Here is an 18,411-nt window from a genome sequence, read left to right as displayed (position 1 = left end):
ACTGTCCAACATCATGGCCAGAGATGTTTACTTTGTTTTGGCTTAACAACTGTCCGTCATATAACATTTCCCACAAATAGGACTGTCTTAGTACAGTGGCGTAACCAGGAATTCATTGAGAGGGGCCAAAATTAATTAAAATTAACGGCGGGGGGTGCTCCCCCAGAAAAACTTGAAAATTAAATACCTGAAATGCGCAATTCAGAGTAATTTTGGAGTAGAAAAACTCAGCTCAAGATCTCCATGAAATCCATGAAATTAGGCAGATTTTTTGCTTTACAACCACATATCACTATGGGACACATCCAGTGAAAAATCCAGCCAACATTATGCAGGGAAACTAGACGTGGTTTCTGGTGCTTGTGAAAGAGATCGATTTCGGTGGAGCTCTGTAATTGAAAAGGGGGGAAGCAAAATTTTCTATTTGTTTGCCTGATAATTGGAAATAAGCGGTTTCCGCCACTGATGCAGGAGTTTCTAGGTCAGGGGTTCTCAAACTCTTACAATTGACGACCCCATTTTCTAATAAGAAACAAGGCTGGTAGCGCTGGCAAAGTGCAGTCGTTGGGGAGGGGGTGGTAGCGCTGGCAACATGCGGTCAGAAGCGATTCTAGAGTCTGCACGGGCCCTAGGCAGAACATTTTCTTTTTTTTTTCAACTTTGTTTAAAAGAAAAAATAAGATGTCCAGCAGCTGAAGACGTAGTTTTCTCCGGAGTGAGAGTCGGGGGGGTGTTGACGGACTGCGGGTCAAATACTTATTTCCCTCATTAACATGCAAATCAATTTATAACTTTTTTGAAATGCGTTTTTCTGGATTTTTTTGCTGTTATTCTGTCTCTCACTGTTAAAATACACCTACCATTACAATTATAGACTGATCATTTCTTTGTCAGTGGGCAAACGTACAAAATCAGCAGGGGGTCAAATACTTTTTTCCCTCACTGTATATATATATTCCCAAACTGTGGGGGGTGCAAGACCCTCTATGGGGGGCTGTAGGTAAAGAGCTGAATTGCCACCCTGCTGAAATTGCATTGGATAAACTGATTTCTTTTACATCGACCTATCTTTGTGAAACAACTTTTTTTCTTGGATTATTCCTTATCCAGTCATGCTCAATCAGAATAGAGGATTGTCAGGTAGCAGCATCTGAGAAAGCCACTAATTGGTAGTTTCAGACCACAATACACAGCAGTTTATGTGAGGTGATTATTACGGTAAAATAAATACATAAGAATAACGTGCAGCTCCAAAATGTCAGTAAGTCATGGGAAATGAGCTCGCAGTAACAACAAAATAAAATAGATGAGTTTGCGCAGTTCAACATCAATGCAAATGAGGCAGACAGTGAAAAGATGTCGGTGAAGTCCCTGGCCAAACATCTGGAGTTCAGAGGTATGGGAAGAAAATAAACAACGTTACACTTCCCTTGATTGTGCAGCTAATCTGGGGTGTCATGTATGTAGACGTGTTTGTACTGTCTGCAACTGCCCATAAAGTTTATTAAAATAAATAATTTTAATAACACACTCAAGTTCCAGTGAATACAAAATAAATCGCAATATCTGTCTGTGTATGTAGCTTAATAATATGAATTTGTTTGTTGTGGTCCTTTTCTGTCATTGCTAGTTTCCTAGAAGGTTGTTTGGTTTTTAGGTGGGTTAACACACCAGCTGTAGATGTGTGGTAGTATAATTGCACTGCACATATTATACACTTAACGGTGGAACCGCAGAGATCTGTGAGAATCTGTGCTACATGAATGCGACCATTGTTAGCCAACCACAAACAAGAAATAACAAATCCCACCCTCCCATCAATCTTCATTACAGCTACATAGAGAGCCAATCAACAGTACAGGCTTTAAAATAAAATCTATGTATATTGTAGTGGGGTGCGTGGTAGGGGCATTAGAACACACACAAGACAGGCAAGATGGGGTTGAAGACAGGAGTATGTCTATTTATTTTAAGTTCCCAGAGGCTCCTGGTTGTCCAGGACAGCCTTCACATCAGTGGAGCAGATAGGAGAACACTTCCATACTGCCCATATTATAAATACAATACTGTTTAAATTGACACTAAATTTACTGTTATTTTATGTCAGCAAAAATATATAATTGTATTTTTATTTTCAACGTTTCAGTTGTGAAAAAATATGCAAGTGTGTTGGTTTTACTTGTTTTAATAATTCGTAATGGGATAAAATTTTCGATACAGCCCTGTGTTGTTCTGAGACATTTGATCCGGATCAAAAATGGCAGTGTAAATGCGCCTATTAGTTTGAAAGGTTTGTAATCTTGGAGATGGTGCCGCCCCCACATCTTGTCATCCTGTGCGGTTGCATAGCCCTGCCCACTCTCATGTTTACAGCGTGGATGTGTAATTTTTGTAGACACACTTAGAAAAAATTGCGGGAAATGTGTTAATAAACTAAGTGTTTATTCTTGTGATGGCATGATAGGTATGAGTATATTTACAGGACATAAGCTCAGAAAAATTTGATTACTAAACAACCAACATTATAATTACCATTTGTACTTCCCTCGTTGAGGCCCCCTGGTGGCTCTAGGCTCTAGGCTGCAGCCCAAGCATGTGACAAATGTACAAATAATAGAATGTTTAAAACATCGCAAACTAGTGCAGAAACATGGCACCCACCTCTGTCCAGCACACTATCTTCATTCATCCACCTGCAGAGTCCAGTTCCTTTAATGCTGTGACTCAAATATCATATGGTAATGACGCTCTAATTGCAAACATGAGATGCTAATGTATTCTTTAGAGGTCATTAGACATGTGCATAGCACAATGGAAATTTAATTGCATGAAAGCCCTAATTAGAATGAATATACCAATTTATGCACGATATTTGTGATACAAGCTGGCTCAAACAGTGAGAATAAGGCGCCGTTAGGGACATAATTCACCCCAAGGTAGATATACTATACTGAGACGTACACACTACATACTGAGATGCATATGTTACAGTAAATGTGTGAAAACAGTAAATGTATACATTTACCAACTAGGCAGTAAATGTATCAATTTACCGGTAAATATATAAAATTACCACCTTGTTGGTAAATGCGGAAATGTCAATTTCCCATGGATAATCTGTACATTTCCTGGTTGATGTGGACAGAGACGCACATTTGAACAGTTGCAGGTCAGGTGCACTTACCACTCACAGTTGAGATCCAGATCAGGTGCGCTCAATTGCACTGCTCCGAAATTAGGGTCATTATGCAGAAAATAGTCATTAAAATGAAAATAGTTACCCTAAACCCATTACACATCAGACTATGTCGCCTAAATGGTTTACTTATTATCACTTGTAGGCTGAATTTCCATATAGGCTACAGACCTATTTGATCAAATGCAAATCATCAAACCGCACTTGTATGTAAATTATATATTTTTACCAATGATACGTGTAGACAGGCACGTGCCCCCCTGGAGTTGTAGGGTGCCTCTGTTTTGCTTGAGCCCCTGCCTTCTAAAATGTCTGTGCACGGCCCTGCATATAAAATAAAGACAAAATCAGATTACATAGGCTTGTGTCAGGTACCAGTGGCCAAGGGAAGGAACCCAGGTGAAGAGCGTCAGAGAAGTCCAGGAACAGACGAGGGTCGTGGGCCAGTAAACAGGGCAATAGAGATAGTCCAGTACCCGAAGTCGATAAGGCAGGTGTTGGGTCAATCATGGGGCGAACAAAACAATATGGATAATCCAGGAGACAGTGGTCATAGAGGCAAAGAAGTGGTCAGTACCAGGAAGACGAAGAAAGTAGTGGTTTGAAATGAAACCATTAGAATACAAGATGCAGCGTAGAAGGAAGGGACTGGGGGGTTTATATAGTGAAGCAGATAACCGTGGCTGAGGTGAATGACGAATGAGAGCAGAGGGTGAAGAGCGGGTGCACAGAGTGTAGAGGAATGTTGAGTGACTGATTAAAACTCAGGTGATGACCTCTGGTGTTGGACAGGGGTTGTGTGTGCAGAAAGTGTCACAGCTTGAAATTAAACACCACATGAACATCACATCATTATTATGAAGACTAGTCCACTTTGTAGTCTTCTAACTAAATAACAGAAATAAGACATCACTCCAGGGCCGGCGTCACGGAGGGGGCACCGAGGGGCATTGCCCGTTCACAGTGAAGCTGGTGCCCACACAGTTTGATTATTCTTTGCTTTGATAAACAATTAATATGCTAAATAATGTATTGGACATTTAGGGTCAAGTGCAACGAACTGAAAGCAGCGCACTAACTGGGTAGATCCTGTGATAAGTAGCCTACGCAGCTCCTTACTAACTCTGCAAGTTCTTTGCAATTGACCCTTGATGACTATATGAAACAGGGTGTTTATGACACGCAGACTTTAGTTATTATATGCACACTTTTTCCAATTTAGCCAATGGTTTTCTGAGAATCTTCTGAATCTGCAGATTCTGTCCAGAATTGTGAAAAGCTGCAACTTGTGAACACACTCATAGAAAACACTAGTATGAATGATTGTATGAATTAATGTTGTTTTATTCCTTTTTGATATAGTTCTTCATTCAAAATACATCTATAAATAATAATAATAACACCCTCGGTACTACACATGAATAATTTCCCTGCTTTTATTGGTGTTCCTTATAAACATGATGCTTTTAGATAGCTAGAAAATGTCAAATGTAGGTGAATAATAATGAATGCCCAAACAAGCACATTCCAAATAAAACCAACCCACAGAAACGTAACCAGTGACTCTCAAAAAATGTATGCAAAAAATCAAAAACAATGCTGATAAGTAGGGCTGAACGATTAATCGAAATTGAATCGCAATCGCGATTTGAAACGTTGTGATTAGCTAATCGCAAGGGCTGCGATGTGGATGCGATATGAAAAATATGCAGCGAGTGTCCCAGAGCAAAAGCAGGACTGCCCTCTTTGTGTGACATCTTACTAACCAATAGAGTGAGCGCATCTCCGTCCTGCCCAATCAGCGCTGCCCAGCCCACTGCGTACACGCCCCCATCACAAACACACAGCAAAGCGCGGTGCAGTGGGATTATGGCGTCTGCAGAGTCAGAGCGATTATTAGGCGAATTAATACCAAAGAAAAACAGCACTTTGGTAATATGGGATTATTTCGTGACAGACACCGAACAGAAGAAGGTCATTTGCAAGAGCTGTCGTGGAATTGTTGCCACAATACGTGGGAATACAACAAACCTCCACCAGCACTGGAAACAGCGCCGCAGGTGGCTGTTTGAGGAGCGCGTTGCTAAACGTCGACTGAAAGTCCTGCCAGTGACACTCAGTCTAGTAGCAATAACAGCAAAGTACAATTTCAGAGTTGTTTGCGACTGTTACACCATAAGAAAAGACCTCACGAAGGCACCAGGAGATAACTAACGCCATAACCCATTACCTCGCTAAAGACATTGTGCCTTTTAATGCAGTGACCAAAGAGGCGTTTAAAAAGCTCAAGTACAATCCCTGTCGCACATATTAGCCGAGTTGCAATCCCGCAGATCTGTGCATTGAATGCAGGTTTAAAGTTGAGAGGAATTGACACACGTGGAAGATTACGGCACAACAACAGACTTGTGGTCGAGCAGGACGAGCGACCGTCTCACTTAATCCATGAGGACCCGCTGTCTGCAAACGGCAACTTCCCTGTAGGCCACACGGGACACAATATTGCCCTTGGACTAAGGCAGTGTTTATGCTTGTTTATTTTCTTTAAGTGTTGCTTTTGTCTTTTAGATGTTATTGATTGAATATAATCACTTTGAGACGAATTGTTTGTATAACTTAATTACCTGCTTTATGATTTATATTTCACTTATTGTTAATTGCATTGCTTTCTGTGAAGCACTCTGCTCTTGTTAAATATATATATATATACAAGTTTTTAATTATTATTGTTGTTAATTACATTAAGTCTGGCAAATGCAAAACTGTACCATCCCCCCCCCCCCTCCCTTACCGGCGGAAACACCGTCAGCTTGCGACTATTAGCTCAGATCAAAATTGGCCCGGGGCCACACCTAGTTGCCGACCCCTGTACTAGACTACAAGGCAGTAGAGGGTCTACAGTTAAAGGCATGTTGTTCTCTAATTTAGAGTGTGTGCTGCACACTATTGAGAATATTTGAGCTGAAGCTTGACTTTACAAAATTAAATCGCAATATCTCTCAGAAAAATCGCAATTAGATATTTTCCCCAAATCGCCCAGCCCTACTGATAAGTTTATTTTTAAAGAATTCTGCTATGAAGATTGGACATGCTGCAATAGTATTTTTAGTATTAAATTGTATTTATTTATTTACACTATTTATTAAATAGTAGTAAATATTATTAAAATATTATTTTGCTCATATTCATAATATTAAATATTATTAATATATTATTATAATATAATATATTAATATAATAATTTGATAAAAAAATAATATTAAAGTAGCTGAGCTGTAGTGCTGTCACTTTTAGTAGAGAAAATAGGTAACAATAATAGTGTAACGATCTTGGCTTGTGTGTATGTGGGCACGTGTGGGGTTAGGGAGGGGTGTTTGTGGGTGGTAAGGTCATGGGACCTCCCCCGTCTCCGGGATGATGTCGCGGGGGAGCGGTGATTGGCGGGTGGGAGTCATGTGGCCCGGGGGTATATTAGTGAGCAGTGACACGCCACTCGGGGAGTCCTAGGAGAGCTGAGTAATTGAAGAGACCTGAGTGCTAGAGTTGAGAACCAGTGTAGAAAGGGGGAAAGTCAATGTACCTCTTTTGGTGTCTAATAAAGCCTCAGTTTTGTTTTGGAAACCACTGTTTATTATGTGTTATTTCAACCACAGCCTCAAAATTGGAGGTTATTACAACAGACTGTAATCTTTCCATTTAGTATAATTTACTGTAGTAAGTAATTGCATCCAAGGGAATCGTTTTGTTTATAAGTGTATGATTTTCATGTCCAGTTTTGAATTGTATTTTGAATTTTTGAAGTATTATAATAGCATCTCTTACTTTATGGTAAATGTGTGTATAACCTGTGTATTCACTTTGTAGAGGGCTGCTCACTGTATTCATTTCAAGTACTCTACTTGGCTCAGACACTACATTGTCGCTAATGGTGTAATAATTAAAAAAGCTGTAGTAATGCATGCTGTGGCATTGTTTATAATATTCTATTATGATCATATGTCATATGATTAATTTATTTCCATTGTTTAATATCATTATAGTGAAATAAAATGGTAAAGAATATTATTTAGTTGATTTTACAAATCAATGTATGTTTACAGGTGGCATTTCCTAATGCTGTTGTGGCTGCTCACTTCATTGATGCTAGACATTCAATTTCTTCATTGCATTACTTAATTTGCCCAGAAAAGGGAGGGGATCTTAATAACTTATTGTTACAGCAAGAATTGGTTTGGATTGATTCATTGACAACTCTTACCCCTTTTGGTATGAATGTGGATTTTGAATTCAAATGCTTCTTATGACATCAGTCCGTGATTTGCTTTAAGTACATGCCTGTAAGGATAAGCCCTTGTTTCTCTTTTTTGTATTGTTAATTAGATAATGAGACTCAACACTGACAGCTGGTAATTTACATTGCCACAATGTTATACAATGTTGTGGCAATTTTGTGTGTTAGCTGGGTTGTTAGCTTTGTCATTATGTGACTAAAATAGTTTTTGTCTGAGCTATATACCTTTTTGACTTCGTATTTGGGTTTTATGGTGATCACAACCATTTTTTTGTGTGTAATTGATTACTTTCCTGTGACTTTTTGAATACTAGTTTTGAGTAATGTACATATTTCTTCAGGAATTAAGATGAAAGGAGCTGAAAAAGTGCTAATATATTGTAATTATCTAATTGTTTCTGTTACATTGATTTAATTCTGATACATTCTGACTTAAGTAATTTAAATATCTATCCAAATGAAGCTTAAACTATTTGAATGCATTGCAATTATCCAATTGGTGTAGAACATACATATATACATTTTCACGTGGGTGATTATTTTATAGCTGTGGATGTACAAATGTATAGAACATAAGAACATAAGAAAGTTTACAAACAAGAGGAGGCCATTCGACCAATCATACTCATTTGGTGTCCATACATGAATAACTAAGTGATCCAAGGATCCTATCCAGTCTGATTTTAAATGTTCCCAAATTTTCAGCTTCAACCACATCACTGGGGAGTTTGTTCAGATTGTGACAACTCTCTGTGTGAAGAAGTGTCTCCTGTTTTCTGACTTGAATGTGTTGAAGCCCAATTTCTATGTGCGTCCCCAGGTCTCTGATCTGGAAAAGCTCCTCTGGTTTGATGTGGTCGATGCCTTTCATGATTTTGAAGACTCAAGTCCCCACATAAAAACCATGTGTTGTGTCCCATCACTCTTACCGTGATGAAGGCATGAAAGTGCCAAAATGTTGTTTTTTAATTAATACATAATGTTTGGGTTTGTACTTTCCTCTTGTCCTAAGTTTGATTTCGTTGACTGGTACCTCATTCACAGCATTGGTGTGTTTATTTCCCTTTGTACAAAGGTAGCATTTCCTAATGCTGCCAATAAAATAATAATACATCGAATACAATATTTAACTGTTTTTCATTTTCATTTCAAATTTGTTTTATGAAGGAGCCACACATGTTGCAGGTGTGACAGCTGTATTTAGTCAGAAATCTTGGGGATTCTAGTGGAACTTATCCAAGGCGACTTACAAAACATAAGAGCAATATAAAAGTGCAATAAAGTATACAATTACAGATCAAAACATAGTACAAATTACAAGTTCAAAATTACATAAGTGCATAAGAAAATACAGTTAGTACAAGCCTTACATCCTAGATTGTGAGCTAATAATAGCAGACAAGATGTGAAGTCATAGTTAAGAGCTCAAGGGAAGGGGACATAGGGAAAATCATATAAACACGATATTGTATTGGACTACACCAATACACTTATACTGCAACATTATTGTAATTATCCATAAACTCGTTAAGGGAGACAGCTGTTCCAAAAGAACTGATTCTACTGGGATGTATTGCCAGACAGTAATTCAAATGGATTTTTACAAAATCAGCCCTGGCTACACCTCACGCTATATATCTTAAAAACGGTGTTCGTGGTACCTTTGTCGTATCTTCAAAATCTCACTGTATATGGAAGTGAAATCTCACTGGCTGTATTTGAAACCACATACTGCCCTACTACATTCTACATACTGCATAAGTACACACTGCATGCTACATACTGATTTTCTGACTAGTGGTTTCTGACTAGTAAGTAGTATAAAACATCAATAAAATTATCACATTATAAACAAAATTATCCAGAGAGCTTCCCTCATCGGTTGATTTGTTCGCCATTTTTTTCCACAAAGTCAATAGAACGTCAGCCAAATGTGAAGCATGATGGGATGCAGGATTCATTGTATTGAGCTCTGGTTGTATACTGCATATTTTGGTGACTATAGCAAGCCATCCAGGTAATTTTACAGGTTTGCAAGGCCAAGTCACATTTCTCTTGCACAGAAAGCATTTTGTGTGGAAATTGAATATTGGGCCCATACTCCTCATGTTTATTTTAACTTTTATTTTAATTTTTAACTTACTTCTGAGTCCAATTAATTCTTATCTAAAATGTTTTAAATGCAAAAAAGAAAAACATAAATGCTACAATGTCATGTTCATAACAATATATTTAAAGGAATATATAATAAAAAATAAAAGATTCACGCACAGTCTAGTTTACAGGCACAAGGCAATTTTCACTTGTTTTAATTGTTTCAATTGTTCTAAGTCCAAGTGTAAGCCACACATTGAAGACTTGGGCCTTTACAATGCCATCCACCAAAAACAGCTTGTTTTTTTAACTGGTTTGTCTACACAAAAAGTCATATGCTGTGGACTTTGTGTAGACAAGCATTCAATTAGGATTTAGCCTGAGAGACATTTAACTATACTTAGCAATGATATAAAAAAGGAAAATCATCAAAAGCATCAGGCAATACATATCCTCTTTTATAGAAAGAAAAGAACAGTAGAGGCATGCATATAGGTTCATAACAGTTTAATGACAGCGTGTTAAACATTTGTTAACCTTACGGTATTCCTTTTGATTAATTACAAGTAACAAGTGTCTTAGGATATGCACATTGAATATCAAAATAAGTACAGAAGATTTATATGGCACACGTGTATTTTGCATTTCATCAGTTCAAATCACACAGCTCGCACTATTTCCAAGTTCTTATTGTAATATCTCCACCACACTGCATTATCCATTCAGACCCCTTAGCTTGGTCTCGATCCTACACCTAATAACATTATCTTTCTCATGTCTTCAACAGGTGTTGCCTAGCATTCTGCAGAAGCATTGCTGTATTTTACCTGACAGGAATACAGGTAACAGATATGCATATGCATTTGCCTAAACTAAATGTACACAATCAAACTGATAGTAAAGCCCTGTGTATTTGAGTCCAAGTATTAGCAGGATCTCTTTCCTGTATTGCATGTGAACCACTTGAGCAGGCAATACGCTGTGGCATATTGTGTTAGAATGTAAACATAATGGCGAAGCTGTTTCTCCATTTTAGTAACTAGAAGTAATGATGAGGTTGTGTGTTCAACCTAAATGTCTAAATTAATCCACAGGTTTGTTTTTTCACTTGTGCTGCCATGTCTCAATAAAATACTTTGTTCCAGGCTTTTTTTTTTTTTTTTTGTTTGCTGTGTCTATTATAAAATAATGCTGATTATAATACAACAATCTGGTTTGAAAGGTCAGGATTCAGTAGCAAAATACAACTGAGCCAGAAACAGATGCTGGTAGATTTTGCTTCATTGAGGGTCGGGGACACAGCCTTCTTAGGAGATAACTGCAGTGTAGCAGTAAACAGAAATGTTCTTCCACAAATGAATTGTGTAATAATTTAGAAAATGTTCCATACTAGCTATATTTATATATCAGGGTTGTCAAAACTTCCTGAAAGGAGAATAGTAAAGTATGAAACACAACACCATTGGTTACATATTTTAAAAAACAAAATATGAAAAGCTGAACAAACGCGAATTTGATATAAATCAGAAATCACACTGCAGGAAAGCTTCATAGCATGAGCAGATGTATAACTATTTAATGCCTGACTTTTAGTACCTTTAGGCACCTTCAGTGCTATACTTTGTTATGTTACCTCAGTTATGGTTTAGTGCATCTTTTTCAGTGCAATTAAAAATTGCTGTTTGATTATTATATTTTTTTGTCTATTTATTAGCATGTATATCTAGGTCTCTGCTGTTTGATTATTATATTTTTTGTCTATTTATTAGCATGTATTGAAGTGTTAGTGAATAAGATGGTTTGAATGTATAAGCTCTTTTTTATACATTCATTGAGTTAAATTAAAACATGAGGAAACCTTTCACAAAGCACAAATGTCTGATTCTAATGCTAATTCACGCTGAGCAACTTATACATTTAAAGAGCTGGTTCATTGTTTTCATTTAATTTTCCTGTTCCCTATCCCGGAGATATACAAACATTTTTGTATGTTTATTACCAATTGGGGGTGCCGTGTCTCAGAGTTTATGGCATAGCACAGCAGTAGTCTTGTGTCCCACTATCAAAACTTATCAGTGTATATATATATATATATAAACTTGTTTTAGTGTAAATGTGCGAATATTACTTCTACTTCTGCTTATCAATGAGGGATAAACATATGATGCTTTTATATAGTTTTTACATTTAAATAATATTCTTATATACAAAGTCTTTGTGAATTCCTGCTTTTATATGAATAATTTTGGATTTCATATTTAAATGTAATCACTAAATACTTGTTGCTGCGTTGCTTGCAGGCTGGTAAGAATGCATTTGTATGGTGTGGTTTTGACTGTCAGCTATCACAAGCAGCCCATTAGGGCTTAATGCCAGCCCCTGAGGTCCCTTAAGTCCTGATGAAACTATATTCATCAACCACCTCCCTTCACTGCTGAGAAGGACAACTTTGCCAGAGCTATAATCTGAAACAATTAAATTGCTGTTTTTGTCAATTGCAATGCCCTTTGGGCAAATTAAAGCACAGTTATTTCCTTGTTCGGGAGTACTGGTCCAAATTAGGGACCCAGCAGTGTTATACAGCCTTACAGAGTTATTTATTGCAACAGCAATTTCATCTTTTTTACTGCAAGCCACAAAACATGGGTATTTTAGACTTTCTACTGTCTGTAACTGTAACACACTTCCATTGGTCCAGTCCACAGTCACAATGTAGAGATTCCCATTTTCACAATTGTCTGTAACTACTATTTGCCCTTTTGAGTTTAAAGCAACACCAAAAGGCCACTGCCAGTTCAGCCTTAGAGAGAAAAGCCTTCTCCCATCCCTGGCATGAACAGAAACTCTTCTCTGATGTGGTTCTGCAATCACCACTAAATATCCTAGGCTGGATATTGCAATCCCTGCAGGGGATCCAAGTTCAGTGGAATCAGTCTCTGTTGTCTTTCTGAAAAAGCCCAGCATATCACCAGAAGAGTCCAGTACCTGAACCCTTTGCCTGCCACGATCAGTAATGAACACAAAGCCATCATGAGTTACTGCAACCCCAGTGGGACAGACCAAATGGTCATGGCTTCTTCCTTGAATGTGCATCTGCCTGACAGGGCTTGGAATGGTTAAATTCATTTCTGAGCTGCTGTGCCTGAAGAGTCCGGAGAAGTTATTGTTTTCCTCTGAACAGCTTGGAAAGTGCCAGAATCCTGGAGGTGTGAGAGACCTTGAGCTCTCTGTCATCTGAGCTCCAGTGCACACGTCTCCTGATGTTCTTGCAGTGCAGAGAAACTGGTTTTGGGGGGCGCATGCCTCCAGTTGCATCAGTGTTTGCCTCTGAGACAACAGTTCCATATCAGATGCATTATTTACGAGGTGCTCCAGGGCCAGTGAAAGCCCAGCAAGTTGCTGCTTCTCATCAAAAGAATTTTGCACAATCTTATCCAGGAGCGTTTGCTTTTCATTGCAATAGTCCAAGGCAAAGCGAATCTGCACTCTGTATCTAAATGCTGCTGACTCAGCTTTCACAACCTTGTGAAGAAGGTTTAGAGACATGTGCTTAAGAGCACAGCAAGGACACAGCAACCTTCAGCAAAGACAGAAAGAGAGAGAGAATAAGATGTATATTAACATTAATCCCAAACAATAAGTCTAAATCTGCTATGAAGTCTCAAATCCAATTAATTTCATTTGAAAAGTGGGGTGGGGGTTAGGGCTATGGGTTTTTTCTAGAGACGAGGATAATAGGACTAGGACTAGTTCTAAAAGCAAACAAAACTTTACAATCTTTATTAAGTGTAACAATTAAGATGAGTTTCACAATGCAAAGGCCTGTAAACTTTATTTTCCCAAATATGCCTTTGTACTTTCTGGGCTACTGATTACAAAGGATTGACACTGCAGAGGACATTCAACAAATCTGGCTTATTAATATTGATGCAAAGGTTTTTTGTGTTTGTTTCATCCCTTGTGGGAACACACATCACAATTGATTGGCACTAGAATGGAGATTTAAAATGTGTTTTGTTTGATGCGGAAAGTACTTGGCAATGTCACCTGATGTCATGGGATTTGCAACTCTTTGTATAACCATAGGACACACAATATTTACAGCAAATGTATGGCTCTGTATCAAAGGCTTTTGTAAAGACCTTGCACTTTCCTTAATACAGTGTCTTCCTATGCTTTTATCACATGCTTAGGATTAGGGCTGGGCTATATTACCTAAAAATAAAAACTTTGTGTTTTCAAACTTATGGACAATTCACGATTTTAATCTTGATTTTTTATTTTCTCTAAACAAAGTAAAAATGACCTAGACATAATCAAACATATGTACGTATTTTATTTATAAAAACATAATAATAATAATAATAATAATAATAATAATAATAATAATAATAATAATATGACTTGTGTTCTGTATCAACTAGGCCTTCATGTGCAATAACAGTTGTGTAAGAATAACAAAAGAACAGCACCACCTGCAAGGCTGTCATCATTGTGAATACTTTTTTTTAAATATAAAGTATAAATGTATAGCGTAAAAAATATTTGCGACTCGGCAGTTCATATTTGGGGATCAATTGTTTTCAGCATCTTTATGAACCCACGCTTTTCAATATGAGGGGTCGTTCAATTCAAAATTAACAGAAAAAATAAATCAAATACCAAAATGGATATATCATATACCAAGGTGGATATATCATATAATAGGGGGAAAAAAATCATATACCAAAGTGGATATTTCACATAGCAGGCAAAATAAAAATCGTATACCAAAGTGGATATATCATATCCCAGAAAAAATATTTCACACAGCAGAAAAAAATATATACCAAAGTCACGTGGTGTAGATGCTGGGTTGGACATGCGCAGTGCGCGCAGTTGGTGAGAGACGAGCGGATCCTTCGCAGGTCACAGGCATGAGAGCCGAGTGACGGACACATCGATGTGGGCATTAAGATTACAGGTGTAGTCTGAGGCTAGTGTATACGTTGTTCGCTATGTTTTATTGTATGCTGTACTTTATAATTAATAAGCTATGCTTTTATCATGTTGTTTTCAGAAGAAGGGTCATTATTACCCAAGGTGGCGGACTCAACGTCTCACTCGCAGCGAATTAAAGATGGATGATGGGAGTCTATGTGTTCATTTCTGTGGAGCAGGGCCAGTCCGTGAGCCCTGATACTGACACGCCATTCAATACAGAGCAGCTGTGTCAGCGTCATTAATCCCATTATAACTGTCCCTTCTACTCTGATACCGTTAAACACAGGATATATATTTGAACAATGTAATAAAACAATCTGGACATAAGAAATAACATCCACACATCGGACCCGCAGCCCTGAGCCACAGCTGCTCATCCCCGCCGCGCAGAGGATTCACCCCACACTGGAGCCCGAAACCAAAAATAACATTATACTGTATATGCACAAATGGTGTGGAGACACTTCATTGACAGTTTGATCAAACACGTATGTAAGTGCAGTACTGAGCCGCCATGAGTCTAGATCGGTTTCACTTCTCTTTATAAGCCGATATGTTCTGTCAAAGTGATGTTTCTTATAAACTTGAACAGCATCACATTGGTCACCACCAAATTACAATAAAAAAGGTATTAATACATAACAAACAACAAATACAGTACCAGTACCAACTGTTATAACTGTAATATATGTATATTAATGTAAATGTACAGTCAGCGATAATAATCCTCTCCTACTCGTAACCGATCGATGTGTCCGTCACTCGGCTCTCATGCCTGTGACCTGCGAAGGATCCGCTCGTCTCTCACCAACTGCGCGCACTGCGCATGTCCAACCCAGCATCTACACCACGTGACTTTGGTATATATTTTTTTCTGCTGTGTGAAATATTTTTCCTGGGATATGATATATCCACTTTGGTATACGATTTTTTAATTGTCCCAGCTAACACAAAATATTGCCACGTTATAGCAACGTAATTTACGTTGTCACAACATTGTGTATTAGCTGGGTAATACACCCTGGTCATCAGAACACTTTATTAAGACTTATTTCATAATATAGATACGCTGTACATGAGCTATGATAAAGGTCTAAATGGAGTCATAGAGATGTGATTGTTGAAAGAGGTGACTTGAACTGTACTGTTACTATTTTTATTGGTATTGGTATTTTTTATGTGTTTGTGGAATAACCTGTGCAAGATTGAAAATCTGGATACTGACTTTCTTCCATTAGAAAAAAATCTTACTCTGCTTTTTTTCCCCTTATGATATTGTTAGGTTTTTAAAGTCTAAGATGTGTAAGGTAGCTTTTTCATTATGATGCAGGTGGCCAATGACTGTTAGAAGGTTAGAGTAGTAACATCGATTTGTGTTTTTGTTATCACAGATAGTAAGACTCAAAAATATATAATATTGTATTCTTGAGAAGTTGATTGGCTTCAAAAGAAAAGTTAGACTTTGTGTATAAGTGACCCATACATTTTTAGACAATACCCATGCTGGTTTTGATAGAAGGAAAAGGAACATAGCTTAGTATGTATTTGTCTATGTGTATGCATGTATACATTAATTTTAATAACCAATGTTAAAATAATGGCATTAATGTATCCCTGTTCTGCAAATTGTTAGAGGAAATCTATCAATCTATCTATCTATATTTGTAAATTTTTCAAAACATTTAAACACAACAGCATTCAAGCACATGTTGCACAAACCTTTGACAGAGAATGCAGAAGAATTTAATTCTTTCATCTGGATGTTTTTTGCAATAAAACTTTGCTTCCTGATCATCGCTGGAACTACTTATATATCCAATTATTGCAAAATTATCCAAAAGGTCCTCAGTGTTTAAGCTTGAGAGTGCTGTTATCTGTCTACAACTCGGGCATTGGATGCTTTCCTCCCAGCCATCATCGGTACTCTTTCTCCTGGCCTCTTTTAAAATCTCTTTAAGGCATCTTAAGCAGAAAGTATGTCCACACTGCAACAGCTTGGGTCTTTGCTCTTTTTCATTATACAGCTCAGTGCAGACAAGGCAGGCTAAAATTGAATTTGCTGAGAGGTTGGGAGCGTTCATGGTCTCCTTGTGTGTCGAGCAAGTGTCTCCCACTGTGCTCAATGTGGTGGCAGGAATTGTGTCAGTAACACACCATTAAACAAAATGCCATAATTCTTCCTGTGCAAGGGAACTCACCTGCAGGAAATGAGCATGGCTCACAGGGCTTATATAGCTCTCCATGTAAAAACATTAGCATAGCAACCTGTTTATTTGTTTGGACAGTTGCCTTGTGGAGGAAGGTTCATTGCTTATCAGTTGGACTCACTTAAGAAGCAAATATTTGTTGTTTATAGATCCTGGGCAAACTTAGGAGTAAGAATGCAAACACTGTTCATAGGAGTAACTTTCCCTTTGTGCTGGAAATGACACCTATAAAGCAAGTTCAGGCCTGTCCATTAGAGATCCAGCTCCAATCTGAATTGTGGTAGCATGATGTACAATCACAGGTAGAGTAGCAACCATCCCAATTTTCAAACTGTTGGCATGTTAGGGTCACACCTAGTAATGCCTGATGGAACACACTAGAGATGCAGGGAATTGAGTGAGTGATCATACAGGTTGTACTGTGATAACTGTAGAGTACACACCTTTCCTTTATTTAAACAATATTATATGGGAAAGAATAACTACATGTGGAGCATGAAAAGTGAATTAAACCACTTCACTAAATGTAATGATAAAATGAGGTGTGAATTGACAGTATCTTATATATATATATATATATATATATATATATATATATATATATATATATATTATTTAATTGGTATTGTTATTGGTTTGATGTGGGTAACACAATTCTTTATAGAAAGCATATAAATGCAGAGCTGTCAGAGATGTATGTGCTGGCTCAGTTTCCTGGCACTTTCTATTTCTAATTCTATTTCTATTATGTCCAAATCAATTATTTTTAAAAGTCTTAAAATCAATCAATCCATTTTTATTTGTATGGCGCCCTTTGCAGGGTAGCCACAGAGCACTTTACAGAGTAGTAAACATACAACAAAATACAGCAAAATAAAATAATAAATAATAGAATTTGAATTAACATGATGGGTATGGTGCCACAGTTTCTTCTGGGTTTAGTTTCATATGGAGGTCTTTACTACTAAGTAATTTTTTTTAGTTAATGGATAAAAAGTTACATCTTTGCCAGTTTCATTCCTGTGAGGATAATTTAAAACAAAATCAAATTATACCTATAAGACTCCCTCAAGGACTACAGACTTAACAGGGCTAAAATCAGACCCTTTACAGGCTGCACTAAAAAGCCTTGCTTTCACTTATCACAAATATACAACAAAGTGGTTCTAAAGTGAATTTTCAATGTCCTTCAAATAAAAAAGCCACAAAAGGCACTGAACAAGGTTGTTTTGCAGTAATGGCTCTGTAGCTCTTGGCCTTTTAAATAAATACAAAAAATAATTAACTGAAGACACAGTTTAAAAACATATTTGTGCTGTACTTTGGTATTTCATTGAGGAATATATATTCGATTATGGCCCTTTCCCTGCAATTAAACATGAGAATAAGGTTGCTTTTTCCTATGTGTTATTATAGAGTGGTTGTAGTATCATCTTTGAATACATTGTTTTTGAGTGTAATTCTGTGAGAGGTTACAATGTTAATGTAAAGTTTGAATAAACTCCTGCAGACCAGCATTTAAACGTGTCTCTTCTCTCTTTATTTTCTCTCACACACACACACACACACACACACACCATAGTTAATGTATGCAAGCAGTTTGTGACACTATGCTTAATACGGCAACTGTCACTTAGCAA

At 37.4% G+C, this 18,411-nt stretch overlaps 1 protein-coding gene across 1 annotated transcript; it reads right to left on the bottom strand.

Annotated features, from left to right (window-relative positions):
* Positions 1-11,779: 11,779 nt before the first annotated feature.
* LOC136757747 (tripartite motif-containing protein 3-like) lies at positions 11,780-13,527 on the bottom strand. The gene has a single exon (XM_066712421.1). It carries the CDS (start codon positions 13,125-13,127, stop codon positions 11,853-11,855), a length of 1,275 nt encoding a protein of 424 aa, XP_066568518.1. The 5' UTR covers positions 13,128-13,527; the 3' UTR covers positions 11,780-11,852.
* Positions 13,528-18,411: the final 4,884 nt, after the last annotated feature.

The sequence above is a fragment of the Amia ocellicauda genome, chromosome 1, assembly GCF_036373705.1.
Source record: "Amia ocellicauda isolate fAmiCal2 chromosome 1, fAmiCal2.hap1, whole genome shotgun sequence".
Lineage (NCBI taxonomy): Eukaryota > Metazoa > Chordata > Actinopteri > Amiiformes > Amiidae > Amia > Amia ocellicauda.
Note: the sequence above shows the minus strand (reverse complement) of the source record. Positions and strands in the feature narration are given on the sequence as shown.

What these genes read in the sequence shown, in the direction of transcription:
- LOC136757747 (XM_066712421.1), bottom strand. Translation starts at nt 13,127, where the DNA reads ATGTCTCTAAACCTTCTTCACAAGGTTGTGAAAGCTGAGTCAGCAGCA.